Below are 18483 nucleotides of genomic sequence, written 5' to 3'. Positions count from 1 at the left end.
AACTATTTAGGCATTGTTTATATTTCATTTCGGTCCAAGACATTCATTAGGCTAAAGGATTTATGTATTTGCCAATCCTATTCCTCTTAAATATAACATTCTAATATATTTTTGTAACCTGACGGATTTATAAATCTTTTAAGTCACATTTTCGTATAATATTCTTGATATTATACATTTTTTTAATTTTTTTGAACGGTATTTTATTTTACTCCTACTCCTAAATTACGCGTATATCTGGAAACCAAGACTCTCAAAAAACCTCTATATATTCACCCTTACAAATGTGAGAAGTGTGACTTAAACCCAGGTAGATCCTTCCAAGTTCAAAGATCTTACCAATGGGCCACTAACCCATCATCTCTTGATATTATACATGCTTTAACTTTGGAAACGGAAAAAACATGTGCCTAGCGAAAAACAACACATAAATGTTAAGGAAATTTCAGACAGTTTTTGTTAGTGTTCTTACAAAAGATAACTAAATGGGTATGGTTTTTGTTAGTGTTCTTGCAAAAGATAATTTTTTATATATATATAAGGACGTTTGGATACCAAATTAGTGTGGGTTTTGTAGAATATAACTGTTTTTCTTTTTAAAAATGACTTCTCGGTGTGAAATAAAGAATACAAATGTTAAAATGAGATATAGATGCAATGTATTCAACTTAATAACTAATCATTAACCGCATTTGACCACCTGAACATACAATGCATTTTTCCTCACTTTTGCCCCCCTTATGAGAAGCTAGATGCATGCACCTCCAATATTTTATTCCGCCCAATCTATCCAGAATATTATACTTATTTGATTTCCCAACTAGTCAAAATCAAACACACTTTTAATATATAATCATGATAAGTGATGAAACTAGAAAATCACTCAAGTGACCGAAATAAACCAATAATTTAGTAAGTTAAATTGAGTTGCGATGAAATACGAGGTTTTAAGTATATGTTTTGTTAGGTATCAATTATTTTTGAATTACACTAATATATGACAATAACTATATTAATTTCCCGCGTAATACGCGAGATAAACATATTAAGTTTTCATAATAACATAATTATTAATTAAAAATTAAACATGTTTCTTTTTTCTGAACAACAAAAATTAAACATGTTTAAATATGATGAGATTATTATTAAAAAAAATACTTTGTACCGAATATAGTTAATTTTTTAAAATAATAATGGTCTAAAACTAATAATAATTTTTTGTATAAAAGTGGTCTAAACTTAATAATAAATACTATTTGTTGAATAATGACAATATTATCATTTGAAAATGGTTTTATTGTACATAATTTGTAAGATCTGTTTGTTATATATTTGTATAATACCGATGTAAAATTAAATATAATTAAAACATGTTTACTTAATATAGTAATAAAATGATGGAAAAATACTTTCTCCTTATCGTATAAAATCATATATCAAATTGTAAACTTTAAACTACAATGTGTCTATCTAATGAGGTCACATGACATCCGTAAAAGAGTTTACATAAATTGAGTATACTTTTACTTTTTAACTTTCTATGATATATATACATAATCTTTTACGAATTTTAATACAATTTATTTACTAACTTACAATTTATAAAATAATTAATTATCCAAAATATGATTTTAAATTTCAGATACTATTTTAAAGATAATAAAAAATAGGATAATGCCCATAGAGGTCACCAAAATATTTAACCATTTTCTTTCGGATGTTATAGTTCGTTCAAATATATCTTATAATTTGTTTTGACTAATTTGAACTAAAAAAAATTATTCTTTAAACAACAAAAATCACAATGTTAAAAATCCATAATAACGTGAATTGGAACTAAAATGTGTGCTACCTATTATATCCTAGATAAAAAGAAAACGTTTGTCATCTTAGTATTTTAAAATTGACATAATATGTGTTATGCAATTGAATTGTATCTTTAAAGATGTTTAAATTTTGAGTGTAACACTATTACAATCCGACAAAACTTTTTTGATATATTTTAAATCGAAATTGGTAAAATTGAAACGAAACAAAAATTTTGACGCCTTATAAATTTTTATAATAAGTTTGTGAACAACAAAAAAAGATTTGATAAATCAGTGGCTTACATATGCACTATTAAAAAAAAAACAAAAACCCCACATAAAACAATGCATGAAATAAATAATTTTTTTGATAAATGTGCTACATATTGATGATTAACCTTATTTATAAAATAACTTTTTCTTTATATTAATTTGTTTTTTTCATTTTTGTTTGTTTGTATTTTTACTTTTATTTGGGAAGCCATGATAACTTAGTAGCTTTAATAAAACAGTATAAATTTAACACTTATTTTAAGATACATAAGATAAATATATATTTTTTAATCTGTTGTATTATTGATGCTTAACAATAAAATTTGACTTTGCTCATATAATTTATAAATTTAATGGGTATATCATTTTAATTTATTTTTTTAAAAATATTTATTTTTCAATCATGTAGTTATATATTATAAAATTGAGTCATCATACTCTTAATTTAAGTCTCATGATGTATATAGATAAACTTTTGTTGGTAAGGTTGTTGGCCTTAAAAGGACCTACCTACGTTCTAATTCACTTTTCAAATTAATAGGATGGATTAATTGGGAGTTTTTGGAATTTCTGTGTTTCATGTCGGCTTTTCGTATAGTTTAAATATTGTGATAGAATAGTATGTCGTTTAAAAAAAAACTTTACTATTTCAAAAGTGATAAAAATTAAATTCACCTCATGTAAATTAGATACATCAAACTAATAATTTTTTTAAAAAATGTATGTCTCTTTTGAAAGTCATGATAACCTAAGAGAAAAAAATTCGTAACAAAAAAATGTAATAAATAAATAGGACTTAGAAGAAATTTTGCTTAACTTAGCTCAAACATTATTTTTGTCATTGAGATTTGAAGGACTTACGTATTATTATTTACTTATGGTCATTATAATAATTAAGAAGGGTATATTTGAAAATTATAATTTACACTTTTTTGCTTTCCACCAATAATTTACACTTTTCATCATTAATATTTATTTAAAAGAGATATATTATTGATTTATGGTATATTATAATAATAATTAAAAAGGGTATATTTGAAAATTATAATTTACACTTTTTTACTTTTCACCATTAATTTACACTTTTCATTATTCAATTTATTTAAAAAGGATATATTTGGTCTAATCATATAAAGTATAAGTATCAATATTGTCATTTGTAAAAGATGAAATAATTAAATTTGATCTAATGGTTATAAATCAAAGTTGGAACTCATCCAAGGGTTCCTATTTGTTTAGGAAAGAATTTAGGACCTTGTTATATATATATTGGTAGATACTAGAGATCTAAAATATTATAGACATTATGACATCGTCATGACCATTTTTGATCTACATGTAGTTGTGCCACTAACCATGATATATTTAAATTTTGTTACTAGATTTTAGACTCCTTATACACATAAACTAAATTTAACAATATTAAAATATGAACAGTTTTATGTTGATAAATTCTACATACTCATTTGCTATTAATAAGATGAAAAAAGAGAAGATAATTTTAAATGTAATTGATCGATCTAATTTGCCGCATCAATTTGGGAAAAATTGTTTTTAGTTTGTTTGTTAACATAATATTCCTTTTGAAATGTTTAGAATGTTTTTTGGTGATGATATTATATCCGTTCATATATAAATATTAGTGTTCAGCACCGTTTAATGAATGAACAGTCTCAAAATATATTAATCAAAGCTAAAAATTTAGAATTCAAGTATATTAAATCCTTATGACCAATATCACAATTTAATTAAATACTAAAACTAAAGAAGAAAACATATGAAAATTAACTCCATATAAATATTAATTTCAGTTTATTTTTTTTTTCAATATAATCTTTGTGAAACTTTTAAAGATAAAAAGATTTTAATTAATAATAAGGTCGGCTTATCTAAATTTAATTATTAAAAAAATAGAAGATTAATTAAGAAGAAGTTTTAAGCTAAAGGAGAGGGATTAAGGGTGTCAAGTGTACCACAACCTTCTCTTTTAGTTATATTATTGATTATACATCTCGTATTATTTAATTTTAATTTTGTCTGCTTTCAATTTATGATATTTAAACGTTAAATAAAAATTATATATATCACTATTATTTTAACTTTTATTTGAGTATTAGACCATTTATCTTTTATTAATGTTAAAAATATTAGTGTATTAGGAGTTGGTTAGGTAACCTATATATTGCCTATACAGTAAGTATGTCAAAACATTTGCAAAATCTGCTATTTGGTCAAAAAAATACCCAAAGTTGTAGTAATATTAAATTGGAGATAGAACTCAACAAATTATAGATACACATATTTGTTATTTCAACAACTGAAATTGAATTAATACACGCACACAGAGAAAGCGGAAAATTCTGTTACAAGGAAACTAACCTCGTATTTTTACTCCCAGAAATCTAAATGTAGTAGTTTTTTAATCTTTGCGCTGCCTCAAGGTAAATCCTTTTACTTGTTTTTTTCTTTATCTGATTATAATACTGATTTTTTTAATCTTTTGTTTATGATGATACTGAAAAAGTATTAATTAATGTCTGATTGCTAGGATTATTAATCACATATAGTTTGGTGATGATCTTGATTTAAGTTAGATTTGTGATCCATATTTTGCATTTTTAAGTTAGTTGTAACCTACCTAGATATAATGATCTTATATATAAAACAATAAATATTTTTTTCCTTTTTCTTGTTGAAGGTTAATCAAAAAAAGAAGGAAAGGATGGATCCTTGTGATTGTTTTGAGACACAATGGCCAGCTGATGAGCTGCTAATCAAGTATCAGTATATATCTGATTTCTTTATTGCGTTTGCATATTTCTCGATTCCGTTAGAACTTATATACTTTGTTCAGAAATCGGCATTCTTTCCGTATAGATGGGTGCTTATGCAGTTTGGTGCTTTTATAGTTCTATGTGGCGCCACCCATTTTATAAGTCTTTGGACCTTCACCTCCCACTCCAAAACTGTTGCTATCGTTATGACTGTCGCGAAACTGTCTACTGCTTTCGTGTCGTGTATGACTGCTTTAACGCTTGTTCATATTATACCTGATCTATTGAGCGTTAAAACGAGGGAGTTGATTTTAAAACAAAGAGCTGAAGATCTTGATAGGGAAAAGGGGTTGATTATTAAGCAAGAAGAATCCGGAAGGCATGTTAGAATGCTTACACATGAAATTAGAAGTACCCTAGATAGGCACACTATATTGAAAACGACGCTCATTGAGCTCGGTAGGACTTTGGATCTTGAGGAATGTGCGTTGTGGATGCCGTCAAGAAAGGGTATGATTCTTCAGCTTTCTCATTCATTGCATAATCTAATACCGTTTGGGTCAACGGTTCCCAATAATCTCCCCATCATCACTGAGGTGTTCAATAGTGCTAAAGCTATAACGATTCCGCCTAATTGTCCACTCGCTAGGATTAGAACCTCTGTTGGATCTTACATTCCGCCTGAAGTTGTTGCTGTCCGTGTTCCTCTTTTGCATCTCTCCAATTTTGAAATTGATAATTGGCCTGATCATTCTGCAAAAAGTTATGCTGTGATGGTTTTGATTCTTCCTCTGAATGGTGTGAGAAAGTGGTGCGACCATGAACTGGATCTTGTTACCGTTGTTGCTGACCAGGTGCGCTGCTTTTGCATATCCTTTAGAGTGTCATGTCCTTTGTTGTTCATTCTAAAGTCAATCAAGAGATACATATTGATTTTGAGTTTTGCATCATTTTTCTTTTATTTCAAGTGCTGAACTTATTGTGACATATTGCTTAGGTCGCCGTTGCTCTTTCTCATGCTGCAATCCTAGAAGAATCTATGCGAGCTCGCGATCAGCTCACAGATCAAAATTTCGCTTTGAATGTGGCCCGACAAGAAGCAGAGATGGCTATTCATGCTCGTAACGATTTCCTGGCTGTCATGAATCATGAAATGAGAACTCCGATGCATGCAATTATAGCGCTCTCGTCACTTCTCTTGGAGACCGAGCTTAATCCAGATCAAAGGGCCATGATAGAGACCATCCTTAAAAGTAGCAACCTTCTAGCTGCACTCGTAAATGACGTTCTTGACCTTTCTAGGCTAGAGGATGGTAGCCTAGAACTTGAACATGAAGTCTTTGACCTTCACGGGTTGTTCACAGAGGTAATTTGTAGCTTGAGGTGGCGAAATGTATGGGCAGATTGGGTAATAAGTCACACCAAACTAGGGTTAAAATTTGTTTCCTTTTATACAGGTGGGGTTTGTTTCGGTTCACTTTAAAGTCTGCATAACTTTATTCTAGTATATTTTGTTATAACTCTTAAGTATGATTACAATAGTTATATGATCTGTTTTCTTTTGAGTTTTTATTTTTACAAACTTGACTTTAAAATATAACCCATACCGACCCATTCATAAGTAAATGATTTAATATTGCAACCATTCCTTCTAACTTAAACTCTTCGGTATGAATATATATGTATGTACAAATAGGCTCATTACAATTGATTTTTGTTTGTAGGTAATGAAATTGATTAATCCCATTGCATCTGTGAAAAACACATCCATGGCATTGAATTGTGATCTGGACCTACCTGCTTTTGCTATTGGTGATGAAAAACGACTTATACAGATAGTCTTAAATGTTGTTGGCAATGCGGTTAAGTTCACCAAAGGAGGTCATGTTTCGATTCAGGCATCCATTTTGAGCCCAGAGTATTTACAAGAGTGGCAAACACCTGAATTCTTCCCTACTTTGAGTGATGGTCTGTTCTACCTACTTGTGCAGGTTAGTATATCTGACTTGCTGGACCAACTGTTTCCTGAGTGTCACAGTATTTTATTTAACGTAGGTATTTCTATTATCTTGTGATAAAATATTGGCAAAATGAGTGGCCAAGTGGGTTATGTAATGGGTCAAAATGGGTAAATGTTAACATTAAAAGGGCTGGTATGGTTGACTCGCCAACACTGTTCATGGGTAGAACGGCTCTAATATTACCCGTTTGCAATTTATTTTTTACTAGTTTGCATACATTAAAAGGTGGGAAAGATTCAATTAACTGTGACGACTTGCAAACCCATTTACTTGCTTGAACTGTTCCATTTTTAGCCAAGTTTTTTTAACTTTGTCTATTTGACCTATTAGGGTTAGAACATGACCTGAATCAACTCAGTAGGCTGAAATTATTACCTCTACAAAAGGATTTGATTTTGCCAAAGAGAGTTTTACTCTTATTCATAAACCTCTATTCATGCACAAGATCTATTGATGCAGGTTAAGGATTCAGGATCTGGCATTAAACAACAAGACATTCCACACATTTTTACGAAATTTTCAGAGCCACGCAGTGCTTCCAACCGAAGTGTTAGTGGTGCAGGTATTGGACTCGCAATTTGCAAAAGGTATTAAAAACCATCATATAGTCGAGATTTTGCTTTTGAAATACCCTTTCCTGTATTGTTTTGTTCAAGTTCCAACAACTATACTTCATTTTCAGGTTTGTAATTCTGATGGGAGGTCATATTTGGGTCGAGAGTGGAGGTTTGGGCAAGGGTACTACAGTTGCTTTCCTTGTTAGATTAGGTCACTATCCGAACGACCCCACCATGCAAAAACTTGTCCCTCAAATGTTTCCTAAAGCAAGACCCCATCAAGGCAGCGGTGAACTTATCCAACATAGACAGTTTGAGAGAGAGGACTACAAAGTGGCTGCTTCATTCCCACTTTACAATAGGAGTATGTAGCTTTTAGCGCACATACATTTGATTCAAAAGGTGCTAACAAAGAGGAGAGTCAACGTATACACGCATTGTAACCTAAATTAAAGAAGAGGTTAATGGTAAAAAGAATATTGGGTTTACCATATTGTATTTGTGAGTAGATTTATAGAGGCATTAAGAGTCACTTGTATCATAATCTTACATTGTATCTTACTTGATTGAAGTGCAATGCAGAATGGTATCTTGAGTGGATATATGATATATATATATATAAAGAAATTTAGTACGAGTATCTACTATCATAGCTTCTTGAAGCTTAACTAGGAATGTGATTTAACTACCATGAGTTCTCCCGTCTAATATAGCATATACGATCATAGTTTCGAACTTTTAATTTGTAGTCTGAAGGTATTGGTTCAAAATAATGTTTTTGGACTTTCAGGTGTTACAAATTACCTCTACGTTTTTTAGGACTATGTAATTTTTATGTTCCACCACAAAAATCCATCTAAGAGAAGGAATTCAAACACAACCAAGAAAGCACTAAACAGATCGATAGGGATACACCCCTGTAGCCGTCCCAGCTCCTCGGTGGACCTGTACATGTATAGGCTACACAAGTAAAAAGCCAAACTGTGAATATAAAGGCTTAACATCATCATTAACTTTAATTACCTTAGTGAGACTGCTTCCAAAATCACTGATATCGAAAGAACTTCCAGGATGATTGTGTAAAATCACAGTGCTCTGGTCATTTATCAAATGAAGAATAGAAGCAGAAAAAGTCTAACTAGCTGCAAGAACTCCGGTGAAGCATTTAGTAACTGTTACACATGCTTGCATCCAGCGGAGCATGTAGTATGCATACTGATGTGTGCAGAACGCAATAAGATGTAGGTGCATATAACTCCATAAGATGCCTAATTACCTATGTAAACATCGACTTACACATTCGGATCAATATGCTACCTAAATCCTCGAGAAAAACATCCTACTACATGGTTTCATCATTAATGCTACTCATTTACTTACCCCTAAACTTTTACATATTGCCATATGCAAAGAGGAAACATCTTCAAAGAACATTAAAACCATTTTTGTCACACCTAAAGCATGATTACAAGTGCTCAGAAAATTAAAAACTTCTGGCGAACCATTCAAACCACACCAGGACTTAAGTGTTGCATCACCTCTCGAACAGTATTATGCTTTGAGATTTGGAAGGCAAAAAGGGAAATAGACAGATAAATAACTAAACATCAATATAGTCGACAAACGTAAAATATGGTTCTTTTGTGATTAATATGAACACACTAAAGTAACTCCGAGACAAAACATTTGCATTTATAGTTACTAAAAAACTGGGTGGCAAAAAAAGGGTAAGCTGATTTAACAAAGGCATTGCCAGACACAAATACGAGTAGAAACACAAGCAACCAACAAAATACGAGCAGAAACACAAGCAACCAACAAACTATGAATAAAAACTTCATGTCATGATGTTTAATCCCATTAATAAAACCGTTTACAAATAAAACGAAACAGAGCAGCAGGTCAAAGAACAAAACTTCAAGATCCATAACATTATCAACTTTCTTAATCTCCGACATTTCCATGTAGATCTCATTTCTTTGACTTCTTTGATGGCCTGAAACAAATAAAAATAATGATAACCTATAAAAACCAACAATATCAAATAAATTTAGGATGCAGATGTTTAATCAACACTCACTGTGCAGGTTGTGCTGGTGGAGCAGCGGCTGGTGCGGGTACTTTCTCTTGTGGTCCCTGCATACAATAAAATAACATTAATATCAAGAAAATTGGGACTTCATATTATGAAAATATGCTTCGCCAAGTTGGTCCAGATGTTGAAGAAAACAACTAAATGATAGGATTTAAAATAACTGTTTATGTATATGTAACAAATGACATATTGTGAAAAAATGGACATGTTAGAATCAAAATGGTTCAAGTTGGACCTAGGCACACAAACGATGATATAGCACACAGCATACATTGTCCATTATACGAGGTTTCAGATACTTCAACATAATTCTAAACTCAAGACACAATCTATCTTAGTTAGCCTATTCCCTTCAGAGTTAACTCATTAGCTTAACCCATTTGACCCATATAAGAAACACAATAACCCAAAACAACCAATCTGCATGACTGTATACATGAGTTAATTTTCCAATATCCACATAATATCAACTATTCATTACTAAAGAAAGTAGGCTACGCTAAAATACCTTAGCTAGACGCTCCTCCCTACGAGCTAGCTTCCTTTCCCTGCTAGCCTTGTTCTTAGCTCTCTTAGCTTCAAACTGGTCAGACAAAGTCTTCTCTCTAGCCTTCTCAGCCTTGGACTTATGGATGCTCTCCATCAACACACGCTTGTTCTTGAAGACATTACCCTTAACCTTCATGTACATGTCGTGATACATGTGCTTGTCAATCTTCTTCGACTCACGGTACTTGCGAAGCAATCGCCTAAGTACCCTCATCCTCCTCATCCACAAGATCTTTGTTGGCAACCTTGCCTCACGGGTACCCTTACGTTTACCTAAACCCCATCACAATTACACTATCAGAAACAATTGAATATAAAAGGGACACTTACATATAAAATATACAAAATCAGTCTGATTTTTCATTAGTAAACTGGGGAAAAAATTACATATATACCATATCCAGAGTGACGGCCCTTCCTTTTGGCCTCATTCATTCTACGAGCACGTGATCGAGAGTGAATCTTGGTCGGCTTCCTGATGATGAATCCATCCTTAACCAACTTCCTAATGTTCTGACCTGCAGTTATCCAACACAAACAAACTATAAGCAGCTGAAAATTTTCATCAACATGATTATTGATTTCAGTTTTATAACAAACATAAATTAGATAACTTTTTTCAAATTTCAAAATAAACAGAATCCCTGTGTATACTTGGCAAAAATATAATCAAACTATCATTAGTTCATCGAGAATATATTTGTTCTATACGTCCAACATAACTTAAGCTCTAAATATATATAAACAATAGTATTAAAACAAAAATTATAAAAAAAAAAACAGCCATATTATTAATCAATCAAACAGTACATATAGGCATATATATATATAAATGACATATGATATGAAGGAATAGGAGAAAAAGTGGAAACATTACGAGAGTTGGCCATGGAGATTTCATTGGTTTCATTTGGATCGAGCCAGACCTTTCCTTGACCACACTTGAGAACGCTGGCAGATAGCCTCTTCTGTAGCTTCAGCGACACCATCGCTACTCACTCACTGGCTGCAAAAGGATGGAACTTTTTAGGGTTTGTTTGTGGCCAAATGATGAAAAGATATATCGTTATCTACATTCCAATCCCTTCTCTTTAGGGTTTACACCTTGGGCTGGGCTGGGCTGGGCCGGGCATCTAACGATAGCATGATATAATGGCCTACTACTTTTACTATCTCACGAGCCCAAACGTCTGACGCATTTTTACTTTTCTTTTTTCACATTCGGGACACCTTACCCGACAATGATGAATGATGAAACCACAACTCTAAATTACAAAATATATACTATGACCCACAACTCTAATACCCTTATTCTTTACAATACTGAAGGTCATTTTTCACATTTGATAAAATCTAGAAACCGTCTTTATATCTTAGATAGGAATCAAACTGTTTACTTTTCAACTTTCCGTACAATGTTGTAAATGGTATTAAAACTCACAACCTATAAAAAAACAGTACCGGGTTGTACTTACTTTTATATATTGATATTTATCACCGGGCAGTTATATTGTAGATGTGTTTTAATTATTAAGATGGTACATGATAACAAAAGGTCCTATAAGTTATTGACTTATTGTTACTTGTTTGTTTAAGTACGGTGACACGAGCATGGACGGAGCTATTATAGGGCAGTAGGGTCACCTGGCACACTCCAATTTTGGTACAAGGGGGGAGGGAGTGGTCACCCATCCTCCCCCAACTAACCAATAAAAACTTGACACCTCAATTTTTCCCAATCTTCCTCCATCTTTCCCAAATCACTAGCGACACTTCCCCCCATCTTCCCCCATCTCCACTTCATCATTTACTATATAATATCATAATCTATAAAAACTAAAAAAATATAAAAAAGAATTGGGCCTCATCACTTTCTTTCTCCTCTAATCAACTCTCTCCTCTCTCCTTCCCCATTTCTCTTTCCTCTCTTCCCCCCATCGGGGTTCTTCACTGAAAAAAACACCCTCTCTCTTGCGGGTAATCGCCAGCAACAGTGTGCTCGCGTGGCCCCGCTTCCCCGCTTCACCTTCCCGCGACCACTCCCTCCCCCTAATGTAATCTTTCAAAATTTAAATGGTATATTTGTACTTTTTTCTAAAAATAAGAAAAAACAAATAAGAAATACATACAAATGCTACATTCGTTTTTATAAATTTATTCTTTGAAAATCATTGGTCATCGAAACATTAATGTTAAGATAAATCTCTCCATAGGCAGAATAAAAAACTTGAGTTGTTTTGATTTCTAATCAAAAGAATGAAGTTAGGTTAAAGAAAAAAGTTTTTTTTTTGATTATGTAAATGTGTAGTACGTCGTTTGTGGAAAATTTATTTTCTTTCAAATTATTATATATATTTATCACAAATAACTAATTATAATAATGATGATAGTTATGTAAGAAAGATATATATAGAAGCTAATTATTATTATTATTATTATTATTATTATTATTATTATTATTATTATTATTATCAGGTTTTTTGCATTATGATTAAATACATTTTCATTTAATAACACCTTGTCCAACATGTGCAGTTTTTTATTTTTCAAAATAAATTGACATTTTTAAGATATGAATGTTACACCCGGTGTGGGGGACAAAATTCTTTTAAGGGTCTAATTTTTTTGCATTCTCAAGTACGACTTTTATAAGTATAACAAACAACTTTCGAAATTGTTCCCTTATAAAAAGATTTCTGGCTCCATCTCTACACATGAGCATGACCAGGTTCAGCACGTATAGCCGTATAGCATGAGAACAGCGAAAGTAATTAACGAAGACACCTCAAAGGCCAAACCAGTGGGCGCCGCCTTCTCATGTACCCATAGTAAACAACTAAACATAGTTTTGTTTTCAAACTATACTCACAAAATAGTTATGAGTTAAGAGTTAAGATAGGCGTCGTTTCTTAAAATTGTACATATCACACCATATTATTGTAATGGACGTTTTTATATAACTTATCTTTAAAAAAACTTGCATAAAAAGTAGAGATTAATTGCTACTGTACTAACATAATATTTTCATTTATTAGACAACTATTTTAATAATAATAAAAAAAAAGTTACATGCATGATATAAACGTTTGCATCATAATTTTCTTTATTAAAACATTTGTCTGGTTCATTTTTAAAATTTGTACATGATTATAGTTTTTTATTGCACTGTACATCAAACTTTTCAAAATTACTACATTTAGTTATTCTTGATGTTTGATAATTTGTTTAACGGAAATAATATATTTTATTAAGAAGCTATCTTAATATATAATTCCTTTTAATTCTATAACCATCGTCCATGACATTTGTTAATAGAAGGATCAAATTATTAAAGAGATTTAACAAATTACACTTATTATTTATTCATGACATTAAGAAATGGCATTAAAAGGATGAGGATTATTAAGGATATTTTAAAAATATACCATTTCTCTCTGTTTAATTTGTATCTCCCTATTCTTCTTCTTTTATTTTTGTCTTAATCAACGTTGGTGGTTTTTCTTCAAAACCATGTACTTATAAAAGGTAAAACAAAAACGCCATTATAGTTAAGTATATATATGCAACTTGCTGCTTTATATTATGCTAATAATTGTAATATTAACGAAGTATTAATTACATAGTCATTTTTCAAATCCAAACATTGAATAAAGAAAAAGTGGAATATTAATATTTGACCGGCATCTCAACGACTCTTTAATTTAACGTAATGAGGTTTTCATGAATATTCTTGTCGGACGGAAGATACAAAAATATTGGACTATTTACGTCCGAAAGTAATCATTTACCAAGTTACTACCAAGTACTAACCATGATTATTTAACCATAATCATATAATTCGTTAATATCTAAATTTAAAACTTTTTGTTTATCTTTCTTGATCCAGTTTGACTTTGACATAAGCAAATTAAATCTAATGACACGAGTCAAATAACAGATATAAATCATTTTCTAGATTGAGTAGTTAAGTTCAAATCTTAATGTGAGCAAAATGTTTTTAGGAATTAAGTTAAAAGTTTTTCCAGCATGAATTTTCTTTATATATGAAATTATTGGGTATATAAGGATCAAATGATATATGTCATTGAGTCCAAATTTTACCGTGAGTTCAAATTTTACCGTAAGGAAAAAAAAAGTTGAGTAGTTCAACGTCCTCGTTGAATGCTACGCTTTGCAGTTCGTGTGGCCTCTGTTATGATCAAGTTTCATATTAATTTTTTTTAACTTTTGACAAGTCAATTTTAGTTACTCGTATACAATAACGAGAGACTAATTAAGATTATAAAGCGTTTGACATCTCTTTAGAAATGACGAAGAAAGTCCAAGATATATTATATGCATGTCAATACAAATTTATTAATGTGACACAACGGCGAAAAAAGAAAAAGTAGTTATTGCCTTATTTGTGGAAGAATAATGCGTAGAGTAACATTTATAATTTTATATGCCCCAAATAACCTCAATAACACAAAATTATTCCGTTACTACTAATTTAAAATTTTGCTAAAAAAAGTAAAAGAGACCGGCTTGTGTTTTCGACATAAAAAGATGTTTATTTATTTATACCAAATCAAATATTACAATTTTGTTTCGATGATATATAATCAGAAAAACAGACACCAATTAAATACCTAAATTAGTAAATTACTTCAAATTAATATAACTAAAATACAGTATTTATATATTACAAAACACCATCGTCGTCGAAATTCCAAAGCTCCACCGAACTACCACCGTCAACAACAATCGGCGCAGTCTCCACCGCGGCCTGGCCTTGAAGATATGGAATCTCATAAAATTTCATATAAGATTCATAAGCCATCAGCTCCTCCGATAGCGTCTGTATCTCATCATTCACCTCCTCAGCTACTTCCGTCACATCACCCGAACCCGAACCCGAATCAATGGCTTGAGTAGCATTATTATTATCATGAAAAGCAAACCCGAAGTTACTGTTATGATCAAGATTGATAGTGGTGTAATTATTAGAAGAATCTATTAGTACAATTTCTTCATTAGGGAAGTTAACCTTGGCTTTTGTTCCTCGAATATTTCGAGCTTCTTTATCGTAAGCTCTGGCGGCTTCTTCAGCTGTGTTGAATGTGCCCAACCAGACCCTCACGCCTTTCCGGGGATCACGAATCTCAGCCGCCCATTTCCCCCATGGACGTTGCCTGATTCCCCTGTATAGATTCTTCCTCATCTGCCTCCTTTTTTTACTACTGCCCCTCCGGTCTTTTTCATACACATCATCCCCTGTTTTTTTTTTAGAAATAATAACAATTATATTAAATCATGGAGTATATACACAATGACATGCAAAACGTGCATATATAAATGCATATGGGTCAATGGGTGGAGCTTGTATTAATTAGTAGATACATGTAATAAATTAAGTAAATGACATAGAAAATGAAAATTGGTACCTGAAGCATAAGGAGGTCGTTTATGAACACTACGAGTAGTAGTTTCATTAGTGGCAAAGTGGGTAAATTCAGATTCAAACGGGCTGCTGGGCTTATATGACGCATATACGGAGGAGTTGCCCCAAACACTGGTGGAGTTTGGGTGGCGAGAAGAACGAGGGATGAGATCAGCGAGAATAGCACCACCACACATTGTTAAATTAAAATTGATTTTTAGGATGTTGTAAATTTTTATAAAAAATATATGATATGATGATATGTGAAATGTGAAAAAGGGGCGTTTATATAGTACAGAGGTCAATGCGCGACAGTCATACAATGAACCTTCATTGTATTGTGCCTTTGGCGACAAGAAATTTATATTGGCTTTATTTAATGCTTTTCTATGTCATGACAATCTAAGATGATTATTAATGATATAAAAATCGGTAATCCTTATCCACATGACATGTATTTAGAGCTTAAATAACATTTAATTATTTTCATCATTAATCTAAAGGCGAGGTAGCTAGAGTACGTGAGTTGACTCATCTCGGGTTCAAATACATGAAATGTTATATGGTGTACGTGTTACTCCGTAATATATATATATATCAAATAAGAACATCAAATAAGAACAATTTTAAAAGAAGAACGGTGAAAACAATTTAAAATCATTATTTTGATACATTAAAAGTCCATAAAACTGACATAGTGCATAGCTAATTATCATTATTTAAGCGTTTAACAACACATTGATTCATCAAAATCGAAAAAATCACATTTTTTGTTGGATGCATCATTTTGATGAATATGCATCCAAGATGGATGCACAAAACAAAAAACATGATTATTTCGATTTTGACGGATGAATGTATTGTTAAACATTTAAATAATGATAATTAGTTATGCAATATGATAGTTTTATGGATTTTTAATGCATCAAAATGATGTTTTTAAGAGTGTTATCACCGGAGTGTTACCCTATATATATATATATATATATAAAATTTTCCTTTCTAAACAAATAAAGATGTTGTTTATTTAAACGAGAGCAAGTACCCGCGTGTTGCGGCGGTGAGATGGTGATGGTGATAGGTTATAGGAGATGATATGTCATAGAGTGTCATAGCCAAATATCTTAGCCGTACGGGTTCCGCCCTCGGATTTAAAAATTCGTCGAAAGTATATCGAATGACATCTCTAATAAAAGAGCATGAAATTTTAAGAACACCCATATAATTTTTATAATTCATCGATTTACGGTTTTTAAATAAAAGATTTTGAAAGAATTAGATGAATAATATGAGTTATGGGGGAGAGAGAAAGTTGTAGGAATTGATGTATGGTACATTATGTATTATCATGTATACATTGTTGAAATTGAAAGTTAAAACCCTAATTACTTTATAATATCTATAACTCTTATAAAAAAGTAGTTAAGCTTTTTAAAGCCCTCTTACAATCTAAAACTATATTGAAAAAATGCCACATAGGATTTTATCCTATGTGTCAACTCCATATTTTTTTCCAAAAATAAACTATATATTTAGAGAAAAAATGAACTTATATATATATATATATATTAATTAATTAATAAATAAATATATTGTAGAAATCTAAGATTTTCTCATTAGATAAAATGATATCTTCTCTTTAACTAAAAAATCACGTCTATACCTAATGATATTTCATTATCTTTTTTATTCAACATTACATAAAGTTATTTTCCTTTTTTTCTTATGATGATTATATGGAAGTTTTCAAAACTATATGAATATACAAAAGTAAAACAAATAAATAAAACAAATTAAGTGTAAAAAGTAGATTTAATTAGTTAAAAGATAACATCGAAACTCATAAATCTTAACATTATATTAACTACACCTTGAATATATGTTCCAAATTTAAACTTTTTGTTTTAATAAACAATATCCTCTTTTAAGTATAAAAACTACCTTGGTGTAAACCTTCTTCTTTGCCAATAGCCAGTAAGTACAAATAAGATGAGTTTTATGGTAAACGTACAACTAATTAATACACTTTAACAAAAACCCTTAGGGTTTCGTTTAGCAAAACCAAAAAAAAAATAAAAATTGAGTTATATTAATTCAAGTAATTGTAAATCACCCGAAGTCCGAGACCTACCCCACTCTTAAACCAAATTCTACATCCTAATTTTCTTTTTCTTTCTCTTTTGGAACGACACATTCTACCTCTTCTGGATTAGTCAATTAGATTAAACAAAAATTAAAACCACCATGGTGTTGATAATCCATTTCTAAAAATCGCAGCAACACCTTCAAATGAATATAACTGTTTTACTTTTTGGATGTTAAGAAGAACATTCAACACATAAGGCATAGTCAAATTATCCTCTTTGAATTATATATCCAACCAATTGTAATTTTTCATGTGACTTTTAAATTTTTTAGAGAGAAATGTAGTGGAATTGTCACTCTACATTAAGGATCAAATTGTATGTCTTTGAGTTCTGTTGTAACAAGACGACTACATGATACATGTTCTAGATGTAGATCATTTAGTGGCAACAAAAGGCAAATTACTAGAACTACTAGAAGAAAAACATATTACTAAATTCTCAATGATAATTTAAAGTATAGCTTAATAGCTTAAGTCCTTCTATCTCTTTAAGTTCATATTTTGTCAAGCTTTTGGTTGAATCTATTTCTGTTCAACCATATGTTTATATGTTACTAAACTATTTATATAGTTCACATCAGGTAATTCTAATGAAATATGTTCGTTATCGTTTCTTCATATATAAAGTGTATTATATAGTTTTTTATGCAGCTCGCGCATCGCACGGGTCAAAAACCTAGTATAATATAGATAAGTAGTCGAAGGTATAAGTTTGTTCAACTTATAAGTAGAGATCAATATCTTTGTTACTTTGTATATAATGTTCAATTCTCGATAAAAAAGAATATAAAATATTGTACCACGATACTGATTTATAATAACATTATCAAGTAACAAG

At 30.9% G+C, this 18483-nt stretch overlaps 3 protein-coding genes across 3 annotated transcripts; 1 reads left to right on the top strand and 2 right to left on the bottom strand.

The window, feature by feature from the left end:
- The first annotated feature begins 4286 nt into the window (after positions 1-4286).
- LOC122592281 (ethylene response sensor 1-like) lies at positions 4287-8035 on the top strand. The gene is made up of 6 exons (XM_043764470.1): positions 4287-4522; positions 4780-5709; positions 5853-6221; positions 6580-6846; positions 7336-7463; positions 7559-8035. Exons 2-6 carry the CDS (start codon positions 4804-4806, stop codon positions 7803-7805), a joined length of 1917 nt encoding a protein of 638 aa, XP_043620405.1. The 5' UTR covers positions 4287-4522; positions 4780-4803; the 3' UTR covers positions 7806-8035.
- Positions 8036-9236: 1201 nt separating this feature from the next.
- Positions 9237-11135, bottom strand: LOC122591344 (60S ribosomal protein L19-3-like). The gene is made up of 5 exons (XM_043763608.1): positions 10955-11135; positions 10473-10595; positions 10037-10350; positions 9514-9569; positions 9237-9429 (listed from the first exon to the last, which is right to left on the bottom strand). Exons 1-5 carry the CDS (start codon positions 11064-11066, stop codon positions 9405-9407), a joined length of 630 nt encoding a protein of 209 aa, XP_043619543.1. The 5' UTR covers positions 11067-11135; the 3' UTR covers positions 9237-9404.
- Positions 11136-14607: 3472 nt separating this feature from the next.
- Positions 14608-15766, bottom strand: LOC122592960 (ethylene-responsive transcription factor ERF071-like). The gene is made up of 2 exons (XM_043765293.1): positions 15504-15766; positions 14608-15333 (listed from the first exon to the last, which is right to left on the bottom strand). Exons 1-2 carry the CDS (start codon positions 15694-15696, stop codon positions 14762-14764), a joined length of 765 nt encoding a protein of 254 aa, XP_043621228.1. The 5' UTR covers positions 15697-15766; the 3' UTR covers positions 14608-14761.
- Between the last annotated feature and the right edge of the window lie 2717 nt (positions 15767-18483).

Source organism: Erigeron canadensis, chromosome 3 (assembly GCF_010389155.1).
Source record: "Erigeron canadensis isolate Cc75 chromosome 3, C_canadensis_v1, whole genome shotgun sequence".
NCBI classification, from domain to species: domain Eukaryota; kingdom Viridiplantae; phylum Streptophyta; class Magnoliopsida; order Asterales; family Asteraceae; genus Erigeron; species Erigeron canadensis.
This window is presented reverse-complemented; position numbering and strand designations above follow the sequence as displayed.

Bases quoted from the DNA above. Each gene is read 5' to 3' on its own strand.
- LOC122592281 (XM_043764470.1), top strand. From the start codon at position 4,804: ATGGATCCTTGTGATTGTTTTGAGACACAATGGCCAGCTGATGAGCTG. The intron at 6,222-6,579 runs GTAATTTGTAGC...TTTTGTTTGTAG, and splicing joins TTCACGGGTTGTTCACAGAG to GTAATGAAATTGATTAATCC. The intron at 6,847-7,335 runs GTTAGTATATCT...CTATTGATGCAG, and splicing joins TGTTCTACCTACTTGTGCAG to GTTAAGGATTCAGGATCTGG.
- LOC122592960 (XM_043765293.1), bottom strand. From the start codon at position 15,696: ATGTGTGGTGGTGCTATTCTCGCTGATCTCATCCCTCGTTCTTCTCGC. The intron at 15,334-15,503 runs GTACCAATTTTC...AAAAAAAAACAG, and splicing joins ACGACCTCCTTATGCTTCAG to GGGATGATGTGTATGAAAAA.
- LOC122591344 (XM_043763608.1), bottom strand. From the start codon at position 11,066: ATGGTGTCGCTGAAGCTACAGAAGAGGCTATCTGCCAGCGTTCTCAAG. The intron at 10,351-10,472 runs GTATATATGTAA...GATGGGGTTTAG, and splicing joins GGGCCGTCACTCTGGATATG to GTAAACGTAAGGGTACCCGT. The intron at 9,430-9,513 runs GTGAGTGTTGAT...TATTTGTTTCAG, and splicing joins CCACCAGCACAACCTGCACA to GCCATCAAAGAAGTCAAAGA.